The sequence below is a fragment of the Leptonotus elevatus genome, chromosome 13, assembly GCF_054856555.1.
Source record: "Leptonotus elevatus isolate MCC_2025b chromosome 13, RoL_Lele_1.0, whole genome shotgun sequence".
Lineage (NCBI taxonomy): Eukaryota > Metazoa > Chordata > Actinopteri > Syngnathiformes > Syngnathidae > Leptonotus > Leptonotus elevatus.
In genome coordinates, this window is record NC_141251.1 from 10,412,324 (window position 1) to 10,434,660 (window position 22,337).

The 22,337-nt window shown below is 41.1% G+C and overlaps 1 protein-coding gene across 1 annotated transcript in view; it reads left to right on the forward strand.

Annotated features, from left to right (window-relative positions):
- adgra1b (adhesion G protein-coupled receptor A1b) overlaps positions 1-22,337 on the forward strand; it is a 139,161-nt gene that overhangs the window by 48,870 nt on the left and 67,954 nt on the right. Inside the window, exons 9-12 of the mRNA XM_086093321.1 lie at positions 666-885; positions 1,784-1,933; positions 4,926-5,087; positions 5,306-5,536. Coding sequence (XP_085949447.1) covers positions 666-885; positions 1,784-1,933; positions 4,926-5,087; positions 5,306-5,536 — 763 coding nt within the window. The remainder of the gene's footprint in view (positions 1-665; positions 886-1,783; positions 1,934-4,925; positions 5,088-5,305; positions 5,537-22,337) is intronic.

The window sequence follows — 22,337 nt, forward strand, 5'->3', positions numbered from 1 at the left end:
GCCAATCTATAAATCATATAACGATGCTGACCTAATGTGAGGGTATTTGATCTAAATTATAACCTTCCACCAAATCTTTTTTGTCATTTCTTAATTGTATTATATTAACACGCTGGCGCGTGTACTGAAGTAGATAAACAGGAGCTTTCCGCAGGCAACGGTGTCCGGCGTAAAAACGCAATGAAATCATGTAGCAGTCACTCACTTGACTTTCCTGCAGGCAGCCTCTCTCCATATGTGCTTTCTGATTAGGGACCAGTCCATTGTGTGGTGGTCTCACTTTCACCAAATGTTCCGCTTGCAGCTACCTTGAACAGGATACGCAGTATAGAAAATAGTGGATGATGTCATTGATGGGAGGAGCCAAAAGTCCACTACTGTGTCTTTTCAAGTGTATATTAGCTAAATAATGACATAGGATGTAAACAAATGATGCAAATTATATAATTTGCTAAAATAACGGATTATGACATTACCATCTGTTGCATTAAATCAAGGACCATGTTGGATCTCCCAATTCTTCAGTCCTTTATAGTCCTCTATAGCCTCCTAATTCAAGCAATACTGCTAATTCTGCCAATGGTTTCTCGCCATTTCTATAGGTTACTTCTGCACGGGTTTATTCAACCAATTACACGTTATAATATTTGCTATTTTAATTGCAGGTGGCCAAGGACTCTAGCAGGCATCTTGGTTTTCTTACCTTGCGCTCCCGCCACCTTTGGCTCTGCCCCTCACCCATCGGGCAGCGCGCCGCAGACCTCCAGCCATAAGGAGAAGAAGGCATGGCGACGATGTGACCGGACTGGACGGTGGGCTGAAGAAGATTACACTCAGTGCCCTTATGCCAGTGAACTCACACGTGTGCTACATGAGCTCACCCAGGTATCAATAAAAAATGATTTGAACACAACATAAAGCATCATCTTCTTAATCATGTTCTATAGCGGCACCATTACTTGGTTTTCTAAATCAAACTGTGCAGTTTGAGATGGTTTTGCTTTTACTGTTATTTTATTTTTTATTTTATTTTATTTTATTTTAAGTCATTCTGTACTATTCACAGCTCGTAGAAACATTATTTGGTATTGGGGGATAGGTATGCTTTGCTATGCTATACTATATATATATATATATATATACATACATAGACAAATATTTATTCATTTATTTCAACTTGCTATATCCAAGCATTCAGTCCCATTTTGCAATTGGTAGTTGCAGTAAAAAAATATTCACTGGATTTTCTGCATTCTATGTTCTGTGCTCATTGAAATTGAATTAATCTCTGACCTGCAGACGTTAGCAGCTCTGTTCATGTCTTGATACCACATTTCTAATATTTTTTTAGTTTAGTTTATTTATGTAATTTGTCACCACATTTGTGTCCGGTAGGTTCAAATACATTTTGAGAGCCATTTAGCCCACAAGGTTATTTATTTTACAGGTTATTAAGTTTACAAGCAAGCAATCTAATTTGGATTGCTCTTGATTACTACCAACACTTTGTGATTAAGAAATAAATATAAAGGGTAAATAAATAATAATAATAAAATCCCATAGGTCATATTATTTGGCCCTTTGTTAATCTACTCAGAAATAAGTGGAGATTTAAACAGATGATTCACACTGACTGACTGGGGAGATTTTCTTTAACTCATTATGTCAAGATAGAGATAAAAATTAAATTGTGTGACATAGAATCACATTTTTTATGCAAGTGTTATCAGAACCCAGTCATGATTTTTAATAACATTTCAAAATCTGCTTTATCTTATGACAGATAACCGTCAACACAACCAATGCTCAGCCTTTGGGCCAGCAATTAGTGGCCTTCACCAGCAGGGCAGCTCACTTTACTGACGTCATGGATGTCATCTTTGTGACACACCTAGTTGAGAGACTGACCAGGCTGGTAAAGAAGTGCAAGGAAGTAAGTGTGAACAGAAAGAAAAGTGGTTGTCCTTGTAACATGTGCTGTCAGCAGACTGCATATTTCAGGTCCTTCTGAAGATCTTACATATGATTTAGGTCAAGGCGCATCAAATGCTACTTTGAAGTAATCCAATGTTTTTGTTGTTGTTCATAAGCTTTCTTTAGCAGTTTTAGGTGTGAGTTTTGGGTTATTGTTCTGATGGAGGACCCTTCTGTTGCTGAGTGTCATACAATATTTTTGTTCAGAATGCCTTGATTGTCTTGAGATTTAATTCAATCCTGCAGTTTCAAGACATGTTGTCGAATGTAACAAAGCAGTTCAAGGCTAAAACGTAACCACATTTCCTGCACATTTCACATTTGGTACCGTGTTCCTTGCTTTGTATGTTTATTATAATAATCATGAATGCAATTATTATTATTATTATTATTAATATAATTATGGACATACTGGAGCAAAGCTGATTGGAATAGCTGCCGATATGTGGGCATATTGGTGCTGTACAATTTTGTTCACGTGTACCTGTATCTCTCGCCATTGCTTCATATATGTCAACATAATGAATGATCTTTAAAATTGCTATATTTTAAAGGAGCAATGGAAATACAGTACAATTGTTGAGTTTCTGCCAGCAAACTTGCATTGTTATACCTATCCTTTTGTGAGAATGGGTATTTGTTATAAACTGTCTGGAAGCAAGGATTTGTCATTTTGTTAGAAACAATCAGCTATGTTAGCTCATACAGCGACAACAGTGCGCTTTTTCAGAGGCATGATTGAGCAAATAGAAAAAGACATTCGGAGAGAGACAGCTGTGACTTGCTAAAAAAGTCATTCCAACCGGGTGTTTCAACTTTAATTGACCACAGAAATATAGAGATATCGCCTTCTCCATTTCCTCTCTGCCATGGTGCCATCAAACCGCCAATGACAATTATTATATAAGGAAGAAGATGTGCCTTGTTTTGCTTAAGTTAACTGACGTATTTGGCCAGAAGCAATCAGAGGCCCCAAATTGCATTGAATGTCAGATAGTGCTGATCTTAACTCTCACATGTCCAATTAGCCCTAACGGGTCACAAAGGAGAAGCTATTATTAGGGGATATTTGAAGTATATATATCTCTTAAGACGAGGCAGTGGGGGCCACACACATACATCTAATGAGAAATAGTCAAATCAAGCAACAATGAAAAGTACAGTAAGTAAATAGCAAGCTGCCATCCCAGGGAAGCAATTAAACCCCTTTGGAACTACTAATCTAAATTAAATCTCTCTATAATGAATCAAGCCACTGTTCCTTCCTTCGCAATTGTTTTTTTTTTTTTTTTTTTTCTTTTTTATTTTTTTTTTCTTTTTTTTTTTTTTTTTCCTTTTAAGAGCTCAGTATTGTTCATTCGGAAATGTCATCATCATTGCTCTTTTTTTTTTTTTTTTTTTTTTTTTAAATATATATATATATATATATATACACATATATACATACATATATACATATATACATACATACATACATATTTTTTTTTTTTTTTTGTGTGTGTGGGTGAGTATGTGTGTGTGCGTGCGTGCGTGCGTGTGTTTGTTAGCTCACCAGAAAACCTATTAGAAAAAAAAATCTTATACCGTTCACCTAAATCGAACACCAGGAGACCCGAGGGGACCGAAGAAAACCAAGGAAGGTGAAATCCAGCACCGACCAGACACCCCCCACCAGAACTCCTCCCCAGCCCAAGAAACATCCAGACCCCAACAAATCCAAAAAACATAAAGTCAGGGAGGCCTCAAGAGACCAACGGAGAGACCGAGAAAAGGAAGGAAGGACAGACGAAGCCGCGTGAGATCCGAGACACCAGCCTCCACCGATTCAATAACCTGAGGAGGAAACAGATTGTGTCTGAGTTTCGGTAGATGCTGGTGTGGTGGATCTGGCATGCATGAAAATCTCCACCAAAGAGGGGAGCCGTCGACCCCCGCCGGAACAGAGCAAGCGCAACACCTCAGGGCCCCCCAGGCCGCGGCAGCGCCAAAGGACGACCCCCGGGCCCCACCAGGGCCACCGGCCGGAGAGCAAACCCAGGAGCAGGAGCGCCCCCCGCCCCAACACGGCCCGCGCCCCCGGCCCAACGCAGCAGGACGGGGCACTGCAGGCCCACCAGGCACCCCACCGGCCCCCAACCCCCGCCCCCCCACCACCCCCCGCCCCCCATCCACCCCCCGCCACCCACCCCAACCCAGCCCCAGCCGCCCCCATGCCCCCAATCCCCCAGACACCCCCCACCCCCAGCACCCCCCCACCCCGCAACCCCCACCACCGCCCCCCCCCCCCAACAAAGCCGCCCCCCCCCGACCCCACCCCGACCAACCGGCAGCCCCCCAACCCCCGACCCCCAGCCCCCGGGGACCACCCGCACCCAGGCACCGGCGCCGAAGAGGGGCCGGACAGCGGAGCGGAGAGGGCAGCCGCGCCCACCCCACCCCCCGCCGTGTGGAAGGACGGAACACCGGGGGCAGAAGGGGGAGATGGGGGCACCGGAGGGCGGCCGACACCCCCGAACCCCAGGCCCAGCGGGGGAAGGCCCCGGTCGTCACCCCAGCGTTCTTTGTGAAAATTAACCCCTGTTACTGAGTCCGCCAGCTCGCGGACTGGCGAACTCTACCCCTAAACCGTGAATGTGACCCCACCCAGTGTATATACAAGTGTGTGTGTGTGGTGCATTAAAATTAGGAGCAGGTGAACCGGAGCCGATGGAAATGATATTCCCACGCTCCGATCCACCCGCCACCCAAGCATGTTGCTGAGTGTATGTGGTGCATTAAAAAAAATAGATAGGGCGGAATCAATTGTGATTCCAAATTATAAATGTGTCTATCGTTGACCTGAGTGATGTGCATGATCTATCATCCTCTTTGTGTCCTGCCCTTTATGTATGTTTAAAATATAAATTTGCACATGCATACTTCTGAATGCATGCCATCTTATGTCTCTTCAGCTGGGTGACTTTATTTCAGAGATAGCCAGCAACATGATGCTAGTAGAGGAGCATATCCTGTGGATGGCCCAGAACGAAGCAAGAGCGTGCACTCGGATTGTTCAGTGTGTGGAGCGTATCGCTGACTTAGCGCTGACTGGAGACAATCAGGCCATTTCTAAGGTATAATTAAAGAAACCTGAGAAAATGATAAATAAGCAGTTTCTGACGACAACACTGAAATTAAAAGACATTATTGTTGTGTATCAAATGGCTGGTTCGCTATAATGTGTGACTTTTAGCTTGGTTGACTTAGGCTCAATATCGTTACATCTTCTCCCACTATTCTGCAACTCCCCTCCAAATAATTCTTATTGTCCTTTTTGCTTATCTTTTCTCAGGTCTCCGCTAACATAGCTCTGGAGGCCTTTCTTATACGACCCTCCAACTTTCTTGGTTTGTCTTGCACTGCACTCCAACAGCCTCCATTGACTACCGCATCGACCTTGCTGGAAAGCCACGCCCCCAAGAACAAGGATACAAGAAGGGAACGTGACACAATGGGCGAATCATTCCTCAACTTTAAATGTGACACAATAAATCGAGGCTCGCCAGCCAGTCATCTCAGCATGGTAATGTTTGAAAATCTGCTCTTCCTTTATTTTTCTGTCTTTTGCTTGCAAAATTATACCTCAGGTCAGGATACTCAGGCTATATAAGGGAGTGGGGGCTACCTACTTCTATTTCTGGCTCACTGGTATATAATGTGACAGTTATTCAAATTTAAAGTGATATTGATCGTGTAACGGCATGGACTAAGAATATTACAGGTATGCTGTTGGTATTGCCATGGTGACCATACCTTCTTTAGTGATCTATATTATCAGTGAACTTGCAGAAAACACCAAGAATCAAATTTTAAATTAAAAACCAAGACACTGCAATTTCGCTGAAAATAAAATATACAATGAATTCACAACATGAACTATGTCATCTCTAGTCAATCTGGTGACCAGTGGTTGTGTTAGCATTTCGCATTAGCTAAAGTAATATCTGATTTTGGTGCATCAAATGAATTATAAAATGTTTCCATCATTGAATGAGTATTTCTATGGATGAATGAGATGTCCTAGAGTGTGAGTGGTCAGTGAATGCACCTCAAGTCACCTGCCGAACGTGAGTGAGTACAGTACATGTTTTTTTTGCTTTTCCATGCAGCTATCGATCGTTAATGCAAGCATTTATTTTTAAAGGTGATAAAAAAAAACCCATCAGGCGTAACTACATTAGCACGACATTACTCGCGGTCCCACATTGTAACATTGCAAATGTGGCGCCAGAAACGCTCAGCTCACATTCGTTCCGACTGTATTTCCCATGATTCTTGAACACGGAAGCAGGAAGTAGTTCTAATACTGATATGACGCAAATGTGTTTTATTGTATGAATCGCTATGACAACTGTGTGACTGGCATGCATGTGGCCCAAACACTTGGCTTGCTGGCTGGACCAAAAAAACAAAACAGAATCCCTGAATCGAAGTGAGACAAAACAGTGGGGCTGACGAAATCCACGGGGACTCGGGACACAAGGCTCATAAACAGGATTGTCCTTGTTAATCCAAGGTGATCCGATCTGTTTGTTTTTTTCCCCCCAATTCCAAAATAATGTAATATAATATATTAATGACAGTACATTCATTGGTTTAGCTTCTTTATCTTTATAAAAAATGTTGTACCAGTACATGTAATATATGTTTAATAATGGGAAGTAATACATCATTCTCTCATTGATTAGTTTGCTAATAAAGTAAACATATTGTGTCAATCTATTTAAAAAGAAAACTATATATAATGTATTACCTTGCTATACGTCTATGTACTGTGTGCCTATGAAAATTGTCCTGACAAGATGACACTGGTTTCAGTTTTGACATGACATGACAGATCAGCTTGTGATAAGATTTGGGGACAGATGACAGGGCTGTTCATGGAACTGTTATTTGGGTGTTAGTGAATATTCTTTGTGTACGGTCTTGTGTGCTTGTCACTTTAAATCTGCTCAACCCTCATGACACCATCCTTTGCCCTTCCATGTGACAAGTATCTCCTTAGCGGGCAATATCTTTCCCAGAAGAATTGACTAAAACATCCAGTTCTTGTGGTCGATGTATTGCTGTACAGAATTTTATAAATTCTGCTTAATAGCAAGTTCATTTTGGTAATTAATTAATTTGTGTGACTGAGTAGATGGTGTTTGTATGCTGGTCTGCCAAGGCCGAGTCAGTGGACATTTTTGTGCTACTGGGCTTATTCCACTTCTTTAATCTTCTCTGGTGAGACTGCCATGTCTCTGCGCTTTGGCAGCAGCTTAAGTACTTTGCTACATTTTACCTTAGGGCTATTCATGCAACAGTGTGTGCATGTTCGTGCAGGCTTATAAGTCACACTTGGTCAGGACAATGTAACACTAAATAATTATTCCCAACGTCCCCTCTTTAATGTTTCCAGATGAACTTTAAATAGGAGGCTGAAAAATTACTATCTCTAGAGGGGACTAGATATAAGGAGGCATGGAGGTGCTACTTAAATGCTCCTGAATTTGCTAAGATGTCTCAGAAAAAAAACAGTGCTGGGATTAATGGCGTTAGAAATAAATTACATGAGTTATTTTCATTAACACATAATGTAATTAAGTACTTTCCCAATTATGATGACACCTTTTAAGTAATAATGGTTGGCTGAGGTAGAGTAAAATTTAATTGTAAGACAGTCAGGTAGAGTTGGGTGGCTTGTGTTAACACACAAACAAACACGAGCATGGTCCACCTGAACGCTGAGTACACAGTATATGTATATATATATATATATATATATATATATATATATATATATATATATATATATATATATATATATATATATATATATGAATTTTGTAGTGGCAATGAGATGATGGAAAAGAGAAACTGATATCAAATTGAATCTCTGTGTCAGCTGTTTTTGCAAAAGGAAAATAAAGCATGCAGATTCAACGTGCCCAGCCCAGCCAGTCATCTGCATGGTGCCTTCCTTGAAGCTCATTAGCCGTTTCGCCACTGCTTAAGATAAGTTTATTGCACGGCCTGAGAAATTTTCACTTGAATAAACACGTCTTCACCTCGGTTCACAAAGCCTTGGGCAAAGTTACGGCCATTTCACTTCATCCACCTCCTTTGGATTCCGTTGCATGCACTGATAGCCAGGTAATTGCATTTTGACCAAATTGGATACCAAGTTATTCCTGAGGTGGAACAAAGGCACGTGTCTTTACAGTCCTTGCAGCAAAAAAGCAAATGGAGCATATGAATGCTTTTGCCTTAACATTATAGAGCTGTAGTGCATAATTATTCCCCTCGTGTCACTGGTATACAATCCTGCTATATGAATGTCCAACCTGTCGTCTCCCAACCTCACATACTGAGTTCTACCTTATAGTCTGTTTCCTCCTGCTGTACATCCTAGTATGTTACTCCAAAGCGGCCTTTAAGAGACTGGTCTGCTTCTGTAGACCACTTCCTGAATGAGTGTATAGTTTTGGGTATTTTCCTCACCATAATCTTATTTTGAGGCTTGAGCAGGCTATGTTGTGGTCCGCTTACGCCAGTGCGGGCGTGCATAATGTAAGTAAACGGTCATGTTTCCTCTGCTTTGACAGTCTACATACTGGTGAAAAGTAAACAATGCCTCAGGATACTAGGTACTTTGGTCTCTTGGGGTCTCCCTGATTTGTTGGAGTTTGGATGTTTCTGGGGTTGGTGGGGAACTCTGGTTGGTGGCCCGGTGGGTGGTGTCTGGTCGGTGCTGGATTTCACTTTCCTTTGTTTTCTTTGGTCCTTCCTCGGGTCTCCTAACGGCCGTGTTCGGTTTGGGTGAACGGTATGGGATTTTTTTGGTGTGTTTTTGGTGAACTAGTGAATACACACACACACACTCACGCACGCACGCGCACACGCACACACACACACACACACACACACACATACACATACTCACCCACATACAAAAAAAAAAAAAAAAGAGCAATGATGATGACATTACCGAATGAACAATACTGAGCTCTAAAAAAAAAAAGGATACTAGGGAATGGGTGATGTCACATGTGGGCACTAGGAAAGATGTAAACGATGATAACAATAGGGTGTCTAAACTCTCTGGGCAAGGAGTAGGAATGTAGACTCGTCAAAAGTTCGTGTCCTAGCAGCAGATAAATATCTTGACGGTTACATGTGCAAGGTTACACCACCAAGTCTGTCCTCCACAGGCTTTGGCTAACCTGTCCAATCCAATTCAGCTGAAGTTGGGTATTGGAACGTTACAATCTGTGATGTTTCTTCATTGGTCAACTTTCTGAAGGTTTTGTCATTGTTCACCAGCACAGCCAATTTATCAGTCTTTCTCAGTAGTAAGTTCATATTTCCAATCACAGAACGCACAGGAACCTTGTATCTCTATTTCTTCGCTAGCTGCTTAGCATAGCTTTACTCCAGCTTCCTCCATGTTGGCACTTGACCATCAAAGTATAACCTTACCTGAATGAATTTCATATCCGTATACAAGCAGTATAGCAAAATCTCCTGATGAAACTAAACTCACTAAAACTGCATTTAAAAACTAAACGCACACGAAGCTACTAAAAAGGCTGACACTTGCAGCAGCACTGTTGATCAAAGATCAGAGAGCTCTCGGTAAATGTAGCCTATAAAATGAAGCTAATCTGCCCTAACTGTTAGAATCATGTTCTTCTTCTTTTTATCTTTTACAAGATATCTCAGCAATTACTGAGGGATCTCTAGGGACAAAATCTAAGTGTAATCTCTGTCCTGCTGTCACACAAGCACGTCTGTCTTGATGTGTGATTAGTTGACATTTGGAATGTGTTAGGTAACCTTTCTGAAGGTTATATGGCCTAAAAATCCTCATTTGCTAGCTGGTATCTGTATTGTGTGTTTAGGCTCATCCGGCAATCACAGAAAGCATACAGTGAATACAGCCAAACAATTATTCACACTTATGGACTGTTTAGAGTCTTCATTAACCTAGCATGCTTTTTTGAAACGTGTGAGGAAACATGAAAACCCACACAGCACAGGGAGAACATGCAAAGTCTACACAGAAAGGTTAAAGCCAGGATTGGAATTCAGAACCTTTGACTGCCAGGGAACTGTGCAAGCCAAATACACCAATGTGCTGTCCTTTTAAAATGAAATGGCACTGTGGCTGATCAGAAACATGTCCGTCCGTTCACATTATCAGTAAAATAAATCCGTTTTTCCTCACACATGTTATATGTCTGACTTTTTCTGATCTAAAAAACTACAATCAGGCAAACAAAAAAATGCTGTGTAAATTCATGTTTACTTTGCATACGTTGTTATACAAACATTTCTGCAATTTCAACTGGCCAATGAACTGACACTTGGCTTTCCACATGTAGCATTGTCTCTATTTAATATTTAGTTTTTTGGTGTTTGTTTTAGTTTTTTTTTTTTAAGAAATTTAATGTGATTCATCATTTAAATTAATGGTCAGACTATTTGATTTATAGGTAAATTTCAGGTTGGTTTTTTTTTGTTTTTTTTTATAGGAGCTCTACAGTAACTAATGTGCATTTGGGTTAGAATAAATGTAACATTGCCCCCATTGCTCTGACATATATATTTTTTTACATCAAGGTAGGCCATACTCAAAAACTAAATCTAATGTAATTAGAGACACAAAGCTAACTTTATTCAATGTGTCTCTTGCTGCTCTTTTAATGTTCTCAGTGTAGAATCTGGATAACATTTGTGTTGTCAGAGATGCAGCTCAGCTCATACCGTCTTGCTTCATAAACATCTCAAACTAAACAAACATTTGCCGTACTATATAATGTCCTTGACCTTGTATGTTTACATGGCTTTCATCGGGCTTAAATCTTTAGTCAATAACACGAGTTTCTCTTTGACTGTACATACTGGCCTCAATGGCTGACAATCAGCTTACTGAAAAGGTTTGAAAAAAACAACAACTATGTGGTCTTCAATGGGGTTCATATCTTTAAATATACACAGTGCAGCCACATTTTGACCACTTGCAAATTGTGGTACACAAAACACATCATAGAAAAAAATGTTCCTAATGTTATTTATTGTGGTTGTGGTTTCCCGTTGTGTTGAGCTGTACTGCCTTATAATGATAAATGATCAAATAGTTTTCAAAATACCTTATCTTCTAACTGCCGTGAATATAAAATGGCACAGCAGTGGCATTAAACAAAATGTGAAAAGAATATTTTTCTCCACTAGAAAGGCTTTTTGTGCTAAAGGTGTGAACTCTGCATGAGATGCATTTATTTGCATCAGGGGTGCATCAATAAATGTACCCCATTCATACAAAATAGCCACACTCCTTTAACTCTTTAGTCAGCCCAAATACTCAATTGAACAACATGCTGTGAATGCTGCACTGCTGAACTCGCTCAGATGGATTAGAAATGCTCCCCCCCCCTTTTTTTAAGATTTTGACCGAGTGATGATGTGACCTTGAGCAATGTGTTTGTTTTTCAGTCACAGTTTTTCCTTACTGCTAATCAATGATGAAAGTGCAATGACTACAAACTGACAACGTTTTTTGAAAATACTGTTATATGACAGATTTTGAGGTGAATTGACAGACTCTACAAAAATAAGCTCTCTTATTTATAGTGTCTTAATGTGGGAAATGAGACATTATCATATACAGTAGTATAGCACTGCAAGACTAGGTAGGAATTCATAAATCATACAACTCAATTTGCAGTTAGCCAACAAGCTATACCTACAACCGAAAAAAAAAAAAACATTTTCATCATTGGCATCCCACTGGCCCAGTGATCTCATCTACCTTTCCTTTTCTCATTATGTTACTTGACATTTTGACTGGCTGGTATAAATAAATACTGCCTTGTTACAACTCGTCTCAGAGGTGTCTAAATATTCAGACTTAATTCTTGCACCATTCTGCAGTTGAATGAATTAATCTTCTGGGTGTGTGTGTCACATCTTTAAAACATTGTTGTTGGGAGCGAGGAGCAACACAGAAACAGTCAGCAAAGTTGCCCGCCTCAATAAAACTGCAGCAGTGCATGAAGGGGGAAACAGCAACTCAAGTATCAATATCATGACACTGATATCGGTCAAACCAATACCAACATCGGAATCAATATTATTGATATTTGGTTTGATCCGCCCACCACTGATATGCTGCGTTTTTGTTTTTGTTTTTTGATTTCACAAAATGGTGGACATGTGCAACGGCTCATTGGTATTTAGTAGATTCAAAACATTGAGGTGATGTTTACAAGCAATTGCAGTATGATAAAATACCAAATACATAACTGTGTTTACAAAATAAATATGATGAAGATTCCAGTGAAAACCAAATGTTTAGGTACACACGTCAAGCTGTGACACTATAAAAAAAAAATGTGAATGCCAGTATTATGAGATTAATTTATTAAAGTACATTCGATGAGATGCTAGTCCTCATCTTGTGCATGTTTTGATATTCGTGGGTGTGCAAAAATGTCACTATATTTTTAAAATATACTGTACTCTAAGACTAAATGTTCCAATGTGAAGATGAAAAAAATTGCCAGGTAGGCTAGTATGGACATATACAGTACCAAATCTTGACTGCAGGCCTTTATTAGGCTAGCATATCGTTAAAGTCAGTTTGTCAGGAAATTCTGATATTATGTAATAGAGATCATATATAATGCTGCTTAGTTTTATTTAAAATCACCCCAAAAATAATGTGTTTGATTGTTGTTTGCCTCCTACCGAACCTTCAGTAGCCATCCCATTACAACTAAATTCACTTTTGTTTGGAACTGATTAAGAACTAAGTATCCGAAAATCTCACAAGTAAATGCCAATTTACTCTTATTTCCCCAAGTGAGTTGTCACTATTTTTGAACTGCTTTGCAGATTGTATGGCTCATGGAAGGAAACAATTTGGAACAATATTTACTACTTAAGACCTTCCTTGCCATTGACAGGTAATTAGTAGAAGCCTGTGGGCTGAACGAGTAGTGCGTCCCCACCTCTTTTTCCTCAGACAGCCTTTCTTTGCTCCACAGAGCTTCACTGCTTTTTAATTGCACCGTGTGGGTGTGTTTATGTACTTATTTTTTCCACTTGAGGGCTGGTGGAACTTGATGTATTTTTGCATTATATGCTGAGGGTTTGGATGTGTGTATGCATCAGCTGGCCTCCGGGTTAAGTCTCTATCTGGGGACAGTTGTTGCAGCAGAATTGAGCCAGCAGAAAAAGGGAAACGCAGGCATCTGAAACAACCAAATATGACCCAGTTTATCTCGATTCAGTAAACATGGCACTTTATGAATATGAATGTTTAATGTTGTGATAATTTGCCTCTAAATTGGGATATGTTAGGACTCAATATGCACAGTTATCTCTGAAGAAAAGTAGGATTAGTAACTTGCGCATTTACACATTGAGCAGAGAGTTTGTGTGGCAAGGTCACAGATGATGAAATTGTTTGCCCTGTATTTGACGAGCAAGATACACGGAGTTAATTACATTGGTGTTAAACTGCAGTCAGATGTCCGAAAAAATGACTCTGGCTGTTAAGATTGTGCCGCCATGAAAGACAGTTAATTTCAATGAAAAGGAAAAGGAGGGGCTTGAAGTGCTAATTTGTGACTTTTATGTACTCATGCTTGTAAATTGCTATATATGTATTGATGGTGTTTAATTCATAATATAACCTAATATTTAACCACATCAGCACTCATGCAGGGGTGGGCCTTAATGCTGTTGGATTCATTAACATAATTAGTCATAGCAATCATGTTCTGGACATAGATTTACTTAAATGTTGCTCTGTTTCTGTGGATACTACTTTTGGCACATAGCAATAAGAGGTATTTAATACTAAATGTGTTATAGTAGGGGAGACCGGGGCTATCACGGGTAAGTTGCCACATTGCAATTTTCTTCTCTATTTCTATTTGGTTTTAGTTGACAAATGAGGGGTGTGAGGCAGACTGGTGGAGCTGAAAGTAGTAAACAGAATGCATGTGATGTTGATGTGTAAAATTGGCGGAGGGAGACGGCCCTGTTTAAAAGAACGTTTTGCACTTTGGGTTGCCATGGAAAATTTGGAAAGTTTGGGAGAACAACAAAACATTACTGAATTACACATTTCAGGTTTGATCAATCAAATCGCACATGCTGAATTCATCTATTTTTATATACTTACTCCTCCCAGAATTCTCCAGATAAACCGTGTGGCAATTGAACGTGCTTGGCTTATACATTCCTGAGTGTGCCCATTTATTTTTGCGCATCCAAGCCTTTAGTAAATCAGGCCCTAAATTGAGAACAAGAAAATGCTGTGTGTCAGGGAATGAAGAAGACAAGTAGTTCCATCAGTAACTCAAGGCCAGCAGCCCCAGGGGTGTCGCTGTCTGTTACTATGAGTGAGTGACACAGATACATTTCCCTTTGTGGAAAAGCAGAAAAGTTTTGCCCATCTATGTCTTGAATGTGTGCTGGACATGTTGTCCTGCGCTGAATCATTTATCCCAATCTCATCATTTACTAAAATTGCCTGGCTGCACTCATGTCAGGCTCTTTTAATAGAACCCAGCATTCATTTAATATTGTATGTCCTCATTTTTTCCTCAGTCAATTTGCTGTGATACGTTCATTTATTGTAGGAAGTATTTTGTCAAATCATCCAAGATAATCTGCTTTGGAGTTTCATGCACACGCCAGGCTTTGTCCAGTGTAGTCTGCTGCCTGTGTCTTTCTGTTCTTTGTGTGCACCACAATGAATAAATGAGGCATTCACCCTTTTTTTTTTTAATCATTTATTTAACCATCACCATTTCACGCTACACTGCAATCGTATCATATGGACCACATTTGCATTGGGAATCCACTCTCACTTCTTCTGGAAAAAAATGAATAAAAAATAAGTCAGCATGATTTCTCTAGTTTGGTTGCTCTACATCAGTGATTCTTAACCATTGAGCGCCATCTAGTGGGCCGCAATGTAATTCCAGTCTTGTAACTCCGGGCTGCGACGGCCGCAGAGAGGCTTTATACACATGTAGCAGAGTATTTTTTAAACCGAATATTTCCCCCTCTTCCCGTGTAGAAAAAAACAATCTGTAATATTGCCCGGTAGTAGTGCTAAATTCATTCATAATCCTCCGTATTCTGTTCAGCCACGCTGCAGTCAGCGTGTTGTGGGGCGAGGTGTACGCACAACCGCTCCTTCGACTGCACGCAATCGACAAGGCTGTTCCAAAATTAGAAACTGCGTCACACAACCTCCGTTGAATGAGCTGCTCTTGAAGCTCGCAAGTATCTTTTATCTAATAACACCAAAAAAAGACATTTTTAATTCAATTAATTTAAGATATTCTATTGTTTGAGAATATTGACTGGTGCAACCACATTTTGGTGTGGAGGATAAATGTAATTAATGACATAATTATATTATAGTAAAATTGACATTGTTAATGTATTTCCAGCACAGCCATGACAATGCGGTATATTACTCAGATATACCAATAATTTATAACAGCAACCGTTTGACTTATCTTTTTATTAATACAATTGCATTCATGTAATGTCGTTAATTTTATGACCTTTGATGACAAACGACAGACTGCTGACACATCCTCCGTGCCACTATCTGATCATATTCATCATCGAGCTGTGTTGGCATCACTCACAATGAACCACAATGTAACACACTTAACAATTTGCACATTGTACATTTATCACATGGTCTTTTGTATTCATGGGATGTACATTATACACAGAAAGAATATCACGAATCATAAATTATTAGACATGGGATAAAAATGATGGACCTCATAATTTCTTTAAATGTTCTTTGCTTTTTCCCCCTCATTCTACTGTAATCTTCCTTGCCATGATGCTGAAAGCAGAAAATAATGCCAACTGGCTCGGTCGGGCTTCTTCCCATCGTTCTCTGGGGCTGTTTAATCATCCTTCCCCTGCCTCAACTTGAACCTTTGCATCAGGTCTACAAATCATAGCCAGATAGACTCTCATTTCTAGCCTACTTTCTTTCCCTCCTTTCTCCTTTGTGTCATCCTGCCAGGGCCTCCCACAGAACGAGGAGGTGCAGCAGCAGGGAGTCCTTGAAATGCATCTGCTCCCCCTTGTGTATGTGTATTTCAAGCTGTTTTCATATGTTCATCTTATGATTAACACTGTGTGAGGTATCTACAGCTATTTAGGTAACTAAACATTATCTAAAACAAAAATGCAATGTCTGTTTTTTGGGTTTGGTCAGCAAACTTGAGCCATGAATAGTCGTTACCTACTTCTTCAACACAGGTTATGTCATCTTCAGTTGACACCAAGTGGAAAAATTCGTATTTTAAGGTATTCATTGTACATGAAAAATAATGAAGTTACCAAATTAATTTTGCACAAAATATGAACTTGTTGCTGCTGAAAATGGCTCAATGAGTCAAGTATCCCTTTAAGATGGAACCCAGTGGCAGCACATACAATGAAAACAACAGAGGCCCCAGAATTGAACTCTGTGGAACACCATACGTTCCGTTATACATGTGAACCCAGAATGCACATATTCGTCCGGCCACTTTCGTTTTTTCTCAACATAGTATGAAGGGATTACAATAATAAAGAAATCACACGACGTCCATCACACCAAATTCCCTACAGCGCAGGTAGGCCAAGCAATGTAGTGTGATCAGCAAACTGATTGAAACAAGGTTAAGAACCTGGCTTATTGCCGACAGTATATTCATGTAAATCACCTTTTCACTCAATCAGAAGATTATACAAGTTTTAAAAATAATATCTGACTGAGAAAATGTGTAAAAATAATTCGGGTTTTTTTTCCCAACTATAATGAATGATTGCTTGATATGAACTGAAACCCATTCAGGGTAACTCTTTGTACAATTTCCTCCTCTCTACCATCCATTTCAGTCCCAATCTTGTTTCTGAATTCACCACAAGATGCCAGTTAAAAGGAGTGAAGCTTGACTTCCGATGATTCTGCTCTTTGTGTATGTTGCACATGCTGTGGAGTTTCAGGTCCTCCCTCAATTAGAATTCATGCTTAAGAGGGGGCTTGGTGGGCCGGTGCGCCTCCTGCCCCCGCCCGGTTGGGGGGGGCCCCGCTGGTCACACCTCTTAACTCACTACACTAGGTTTGCACAATACACTTTTATAGACATATAGGGCACATAACACACTTTGGGGGGTGGGGTAGGGTGGAAACACCGTCTTCACCCTACAACTCCCCTCCAATTTTAATACACCACACAACTTGTGGGTGGGGGGGGGGGCTTGTGGGGGTGCCATCGGTTGGGGGCCGCAGTATAGAGCAGTGCTGCGGTCCCCTGTCCGTGTCGCCACCCGCCCCCCCCCCGCCCTATCTATTTTTTTTAATGCACCACATACACTCAGCAACATGCTTGGGTGGCGGGTGGATCGGAGCGTGGGAATATCATTTCCATCGGCTCCGGTTCACCTGCTCCTAATTTTAATGCACCACACACACACACTTGTATATACACTGGGTGGGGTCACATTCACGGTTTAGGGGTAGAGTTCGCCAGTCCGCGAGCTGGCGGACTCAGTAACAGGGGTTAATTTTCACAAAGAACGCTGGGGTGACGACCGGGGCCTTCCCCCGCTGGGCCTGGGGTTCGGGGGTGTCGGCCGCCCTCCGGTGCCCCCATCTCCCCCTTCTGCCCCCGGTGTTCCGTCCTTCCACACGGCGGGGGGTGGGGTGGGCGCGGCTGCCCTCTCCGCTCCGCTGTCCGGCCCCTCTTCGGCGCCGGTGCCTGGGTGCGGGTGGTCCCCGGGGGCTGGGGGTCGGGGGTTGGGGGGCTGCCGGTTGGTCGGGGTGGGGTCGGGGGGGGGCGGCTTTGTTGGGGGGGGGGCGGTGGTGGGGGTTGCGGGGTGGGGGGTGCTGGGGGTGGGGGGTGTCTGGGGGATTGGGGGCATGGGGGCGGCTGGGGCTGGGTTGGGGTGGGTGGCGGGGGTGGATGGGGGGCGGGGGGTTGTGGGGGGGGCGGGGGTTGGGGGCCGGTGGGGTGCCTGGTGGGCCTGCAGTGCCCCGTCCTGCTGCGTTGGGCCGGGGGCGCGGGCCGTGTTGGGGCGGGGGGCGCTCCTGCTCCTGGGTTTGCTCTCCGGCCGGTGGCCCTGGTGGGGCCCGGGGGTCGTCCTTTGGCGCTGCCGCGGCCTGGGGGGCCCTGAGGTGTTGCGCTTGCTCTGTTCCGGCGGGGGTCGACGGCTCCCCTCTTTGGTGGAGATTTTCATGCATGCCAGATCCACCACACCAGCATCTACCGAAACTCAGACACAATCTGTTTCCTCCTCAGGTTATTGAATCGGTGGAGGCTGGTGTCTCGGATCTCACGCGGCTTCGTCTGTCCTTCCTTCCTTTTCTCGGTCTCTCCGTTGGTCTCTTGAGGCCTCCCTGATTTTATGTTTTTTGGATTTGTTGGGGTCTGGATGTTTCTTGGGCTGGGGAGGAGTTCTGGTGGGGGGTGTCTGGTCGGTGCTGGATTTCACCTTCCTTGGTTTTCTTCGGTCCCCTCGGGTCTCCTGGTGTTCGATTTAGGTGAACGGTATGAGATTTTTTTTTTCTAATAGGTTTTCTGGTGAGCTAACAAACACACGCACGCACGCACGCACGCACGCACGCACGCACGCACACACACATACTCACCCACACACACAAAAAAAAAAAATGTATGTATGTATGTATGTATATATGTATGTATATATGTGTATATATATATATATATATATATATTTAAAAAAAATAAAAAAATAAAAATAAAAAAGAGCAATGATGATGACATTTCCGAATGAACAATACTGAGCTCTTGAAAAAGAAAGAAAAAAAAAAAAAAAAAAAAAAAAGAATTCATGCTTAAGAGACTGGGAGGTATTTTTACACTGCTTTAGTGTTTTCTCTGGCAGAATATGCAGTGGAGCCAGGTTTTAAAAGCTGTAATTACAGCAACACATCATTGTCTCTCAGCACTGAAAGCTCTCCATCCTCTCTCGTTCTCTCGCTTTGTATGTTATAATTAACTTTCATTCTGACATGGAAATTACCCGTTTTATTCATTAATGCATCTGTTAATATATTGTAAAAAGCATTAGCGTACCTGTATTTTATTTATTTAACATAATCATATCCAGCTATTTCTCTCAAACTGTTATGTATGTGTGTCACATAGATTTGTCAATCAAATATACAGTATATGATACTAATAATTTTCACTACAAATAATGCAAAAGTCTGCCTTTATAAAGCATTGTTATAATTCTTAGTTGTGATCAATATTGGCATAGCAGATACACACTGACCCCAAGGTCATTTTGAACTGTCTTGAATCCATTTGTGAGATGAAGAATTTGTCAAATGTGAGTAATATCAGCACGTCATTACGTAATTAGCAAGAAAACTCATCTGTTTAGTGTTTACGCTACTAGTCAATCAGCAGGTCAGAGGTGAGTTAATCCCACGGGATGGTCAACAAACAATCATTCACACACACACACATTCGCTATGAACAATTCACAGTCTTCAATTAACCCCGCATGCAAGCTGTATGACATCATTGACGTCTTACTTTAGTACACAAAACACAACAAGTTTGCGTGCCTGTGGCCAAAACAATCCACAGATAGACCTAACTAATGCGCAAGGTGCACTTCCTCTTAATTTGAACAGTTCCTGGACATATTTTTATCTACAATGACTCCAAAATGTGAACCAAACAAAACCCCAAGCAACATACTTAATGGCTTTATAACATTTTAATTAGCTGTTCCTCTTAATTTACAGTTTATCCAACTATAATCCTGCTATTGTCGCAAGATTGATTTCATTATTTTTCTGTCCCTCTAAGAACATTCATTATAGTATACAATTATTGCATTCTCAATACAAATATTACATCTGATGTTATGATGCCGGAAATGTGAACTCCACCATCCTCAAATTCTGCAGTCTTTATTGAATATGCTCTGTCAATATTATCACTCGATTCAGACTGCACATCATCTCTGCTGTGTTACATAGATAACTCACTTGCTGCCTTTTTATTGCCCAATTTTTTGATTTTATCCATTCAATTCTGGGCTCTCTCAGGGAATGTTATATGACTGTAAGTATAATGGGAAATCTGAATCATGCAATTTTTTTCCCGGTATTTACTGTACAATAAAGCCAGAACGGATCCACATAGCTACCGTTTACGCCGCTGGTTTTTGACTATAGGTGAATCTTCTCTGTATTGTGTACAGAATAATAGGGAATATGTGAGTATACCTGCATCTTAAAATCCATATGAGTTTTTTGTTCAGTGTATCGAGAACACCGCACATTATAATCTACATAAAAGTCAAGTCACTAGTCTAAACATGACATTCTGGTTAATATTACTTTTGTGGAATAGGAGTTCTGAAGCATAATACAGCCATTTTTATCCACCCCGGGGGGGTGGCCATTTTGCCACTTGCTGTCAACTGAAGATGACATCACTGTTTCTCAGGGCTCAGGCAACAACCAATCACAGCTCACCTGTTTTCTGAAGCTGAGCTGTGATTCTGCTTAACTCATATTCCACTAACACAATATTAACCAGAACACCATATTTAGACCAGTGGGGCTGCATAAAACATATTATTGTCCCATATTGTTTTGGGGTGGAGTTCCCCTTTAAAACATGATGAAAAGTTATAGTTGTCACGTGATGTGCGGAATTAAGGCCTAAACGCAGACGAAGTTACGGGAGTTGGGGAACAGAGAGTCTTTATATACAAAAATACAAAGTAGAACATGTTGGAATGCTTTTTTGTTTTGCATTGCATTTTGACATGCTTTTGTCTGCAATAGATAGATAGCTAGACAGAGCCACACTCATATAAATAAATATAGAAATAAGATATATAAAGAATGCTCAAATATATTTTTTATTATCAACGTCTCGTGTGACATCACAAATAATTGACTGATGTTTTTGTGACTTTTGAGACACTAATACATGATTACGCTGTCACGAAATGAAAAGAAATCCTGACATTTTTAATCATTATGCATTCAGTCTACCTGCTGGTTCTATTCATCCCTCTCTCACATGCATTCAAGTGTGTAACATTTTCCCCAGCTGTGTAATCCAGTGTGGCGCAGCACTCTGTTCTCCTGAAGAGCATAAGCAACTCCCAGCCTGGCTAATCCATACTGGAGCTCTTGACACTTTCTACGCATGGCACCCAACTCGAATCCTAAGACGTGGGATCATCTGTTGGTATTGCCAGCAGCTCAGCTCATCTTGTTAGCGGACTTGCTTTGCATTCACGCTGCCGGCAGCTTTTTCTCTTCTCTTCTCTTCTTTTTTTTTTTTTTTTTTTTTACTTCTTTATGATGACATAAGATAGCTGGATACTATCATGTCAGTTTGGACCGCCAGGCATGTATCTGTAGTATTATGCTGTTTGACATTTGTATACTACTGAAGACCAATGAGATGATTATAGTGATAGACATTTTATTTAACAAACTGATTACAGTTGCTGTTCAAAAGACTTTTTCTTCTTTCTCTAAAACTTGAATTGCACTCAAAGCAATGCAGACCTCCGGCTTGGATCCTAAAAAAAGTTCAATGTTGTTCTTTTTAAATCAACACCACTTAGCAAGTGGGCCTTCAAAATTAATGAAAGTTTGGTGACCGGGGAAACAACTCTCCTCTTAAGTAACAGAAAAGCAGGTGACAAAGAGACAAGGGCAAAATCAGGTCCAAGGGTTTGAGAAATCAAAGTGTGAAGAGTGATCAGATGGGGGGGGGGGGGTAGTTTTATTAAGAGATGATCTCGTAGACATCAGTAAAAGGGATTCAAATATGTACGCAGTATATTTACTAGAGGGGAAATCAGGTTGCCCATTCAAACACATATGCTAAAATGTTGCTTGTGCACAAAACAGTAACATGGCCCTAAACAACCTCTGAGTCATCGCAAAATTTAAAATGAATTTCTTTTTAGAGGGATTTGCAAAGTGGTATCTAAAGAGCTGCTTTCCCACTGAATTTAAATTGGATGTTTATGAAGGCGGCCACATACAGTAAATAATAGTTGTCTCTTCTGAAAAAGTGTTTCATTTGTGATTTGGTTTCTGGCCTGTAACCACACTGTTCAGGCTGCAGGTTCCTGGCTCTACTTCAGTGGCAGCAGGCGATCATTAGAGCTCTTTGCTCCTGGCAGTCCCACAATGGTCCAAGAATCTGGCCCGTTGTCTGGAAAGCCCAGACCACCAAGCAACACCGTCAGGAATACATGCTCCTTTTATAATTGATTGGTGCGTTGTT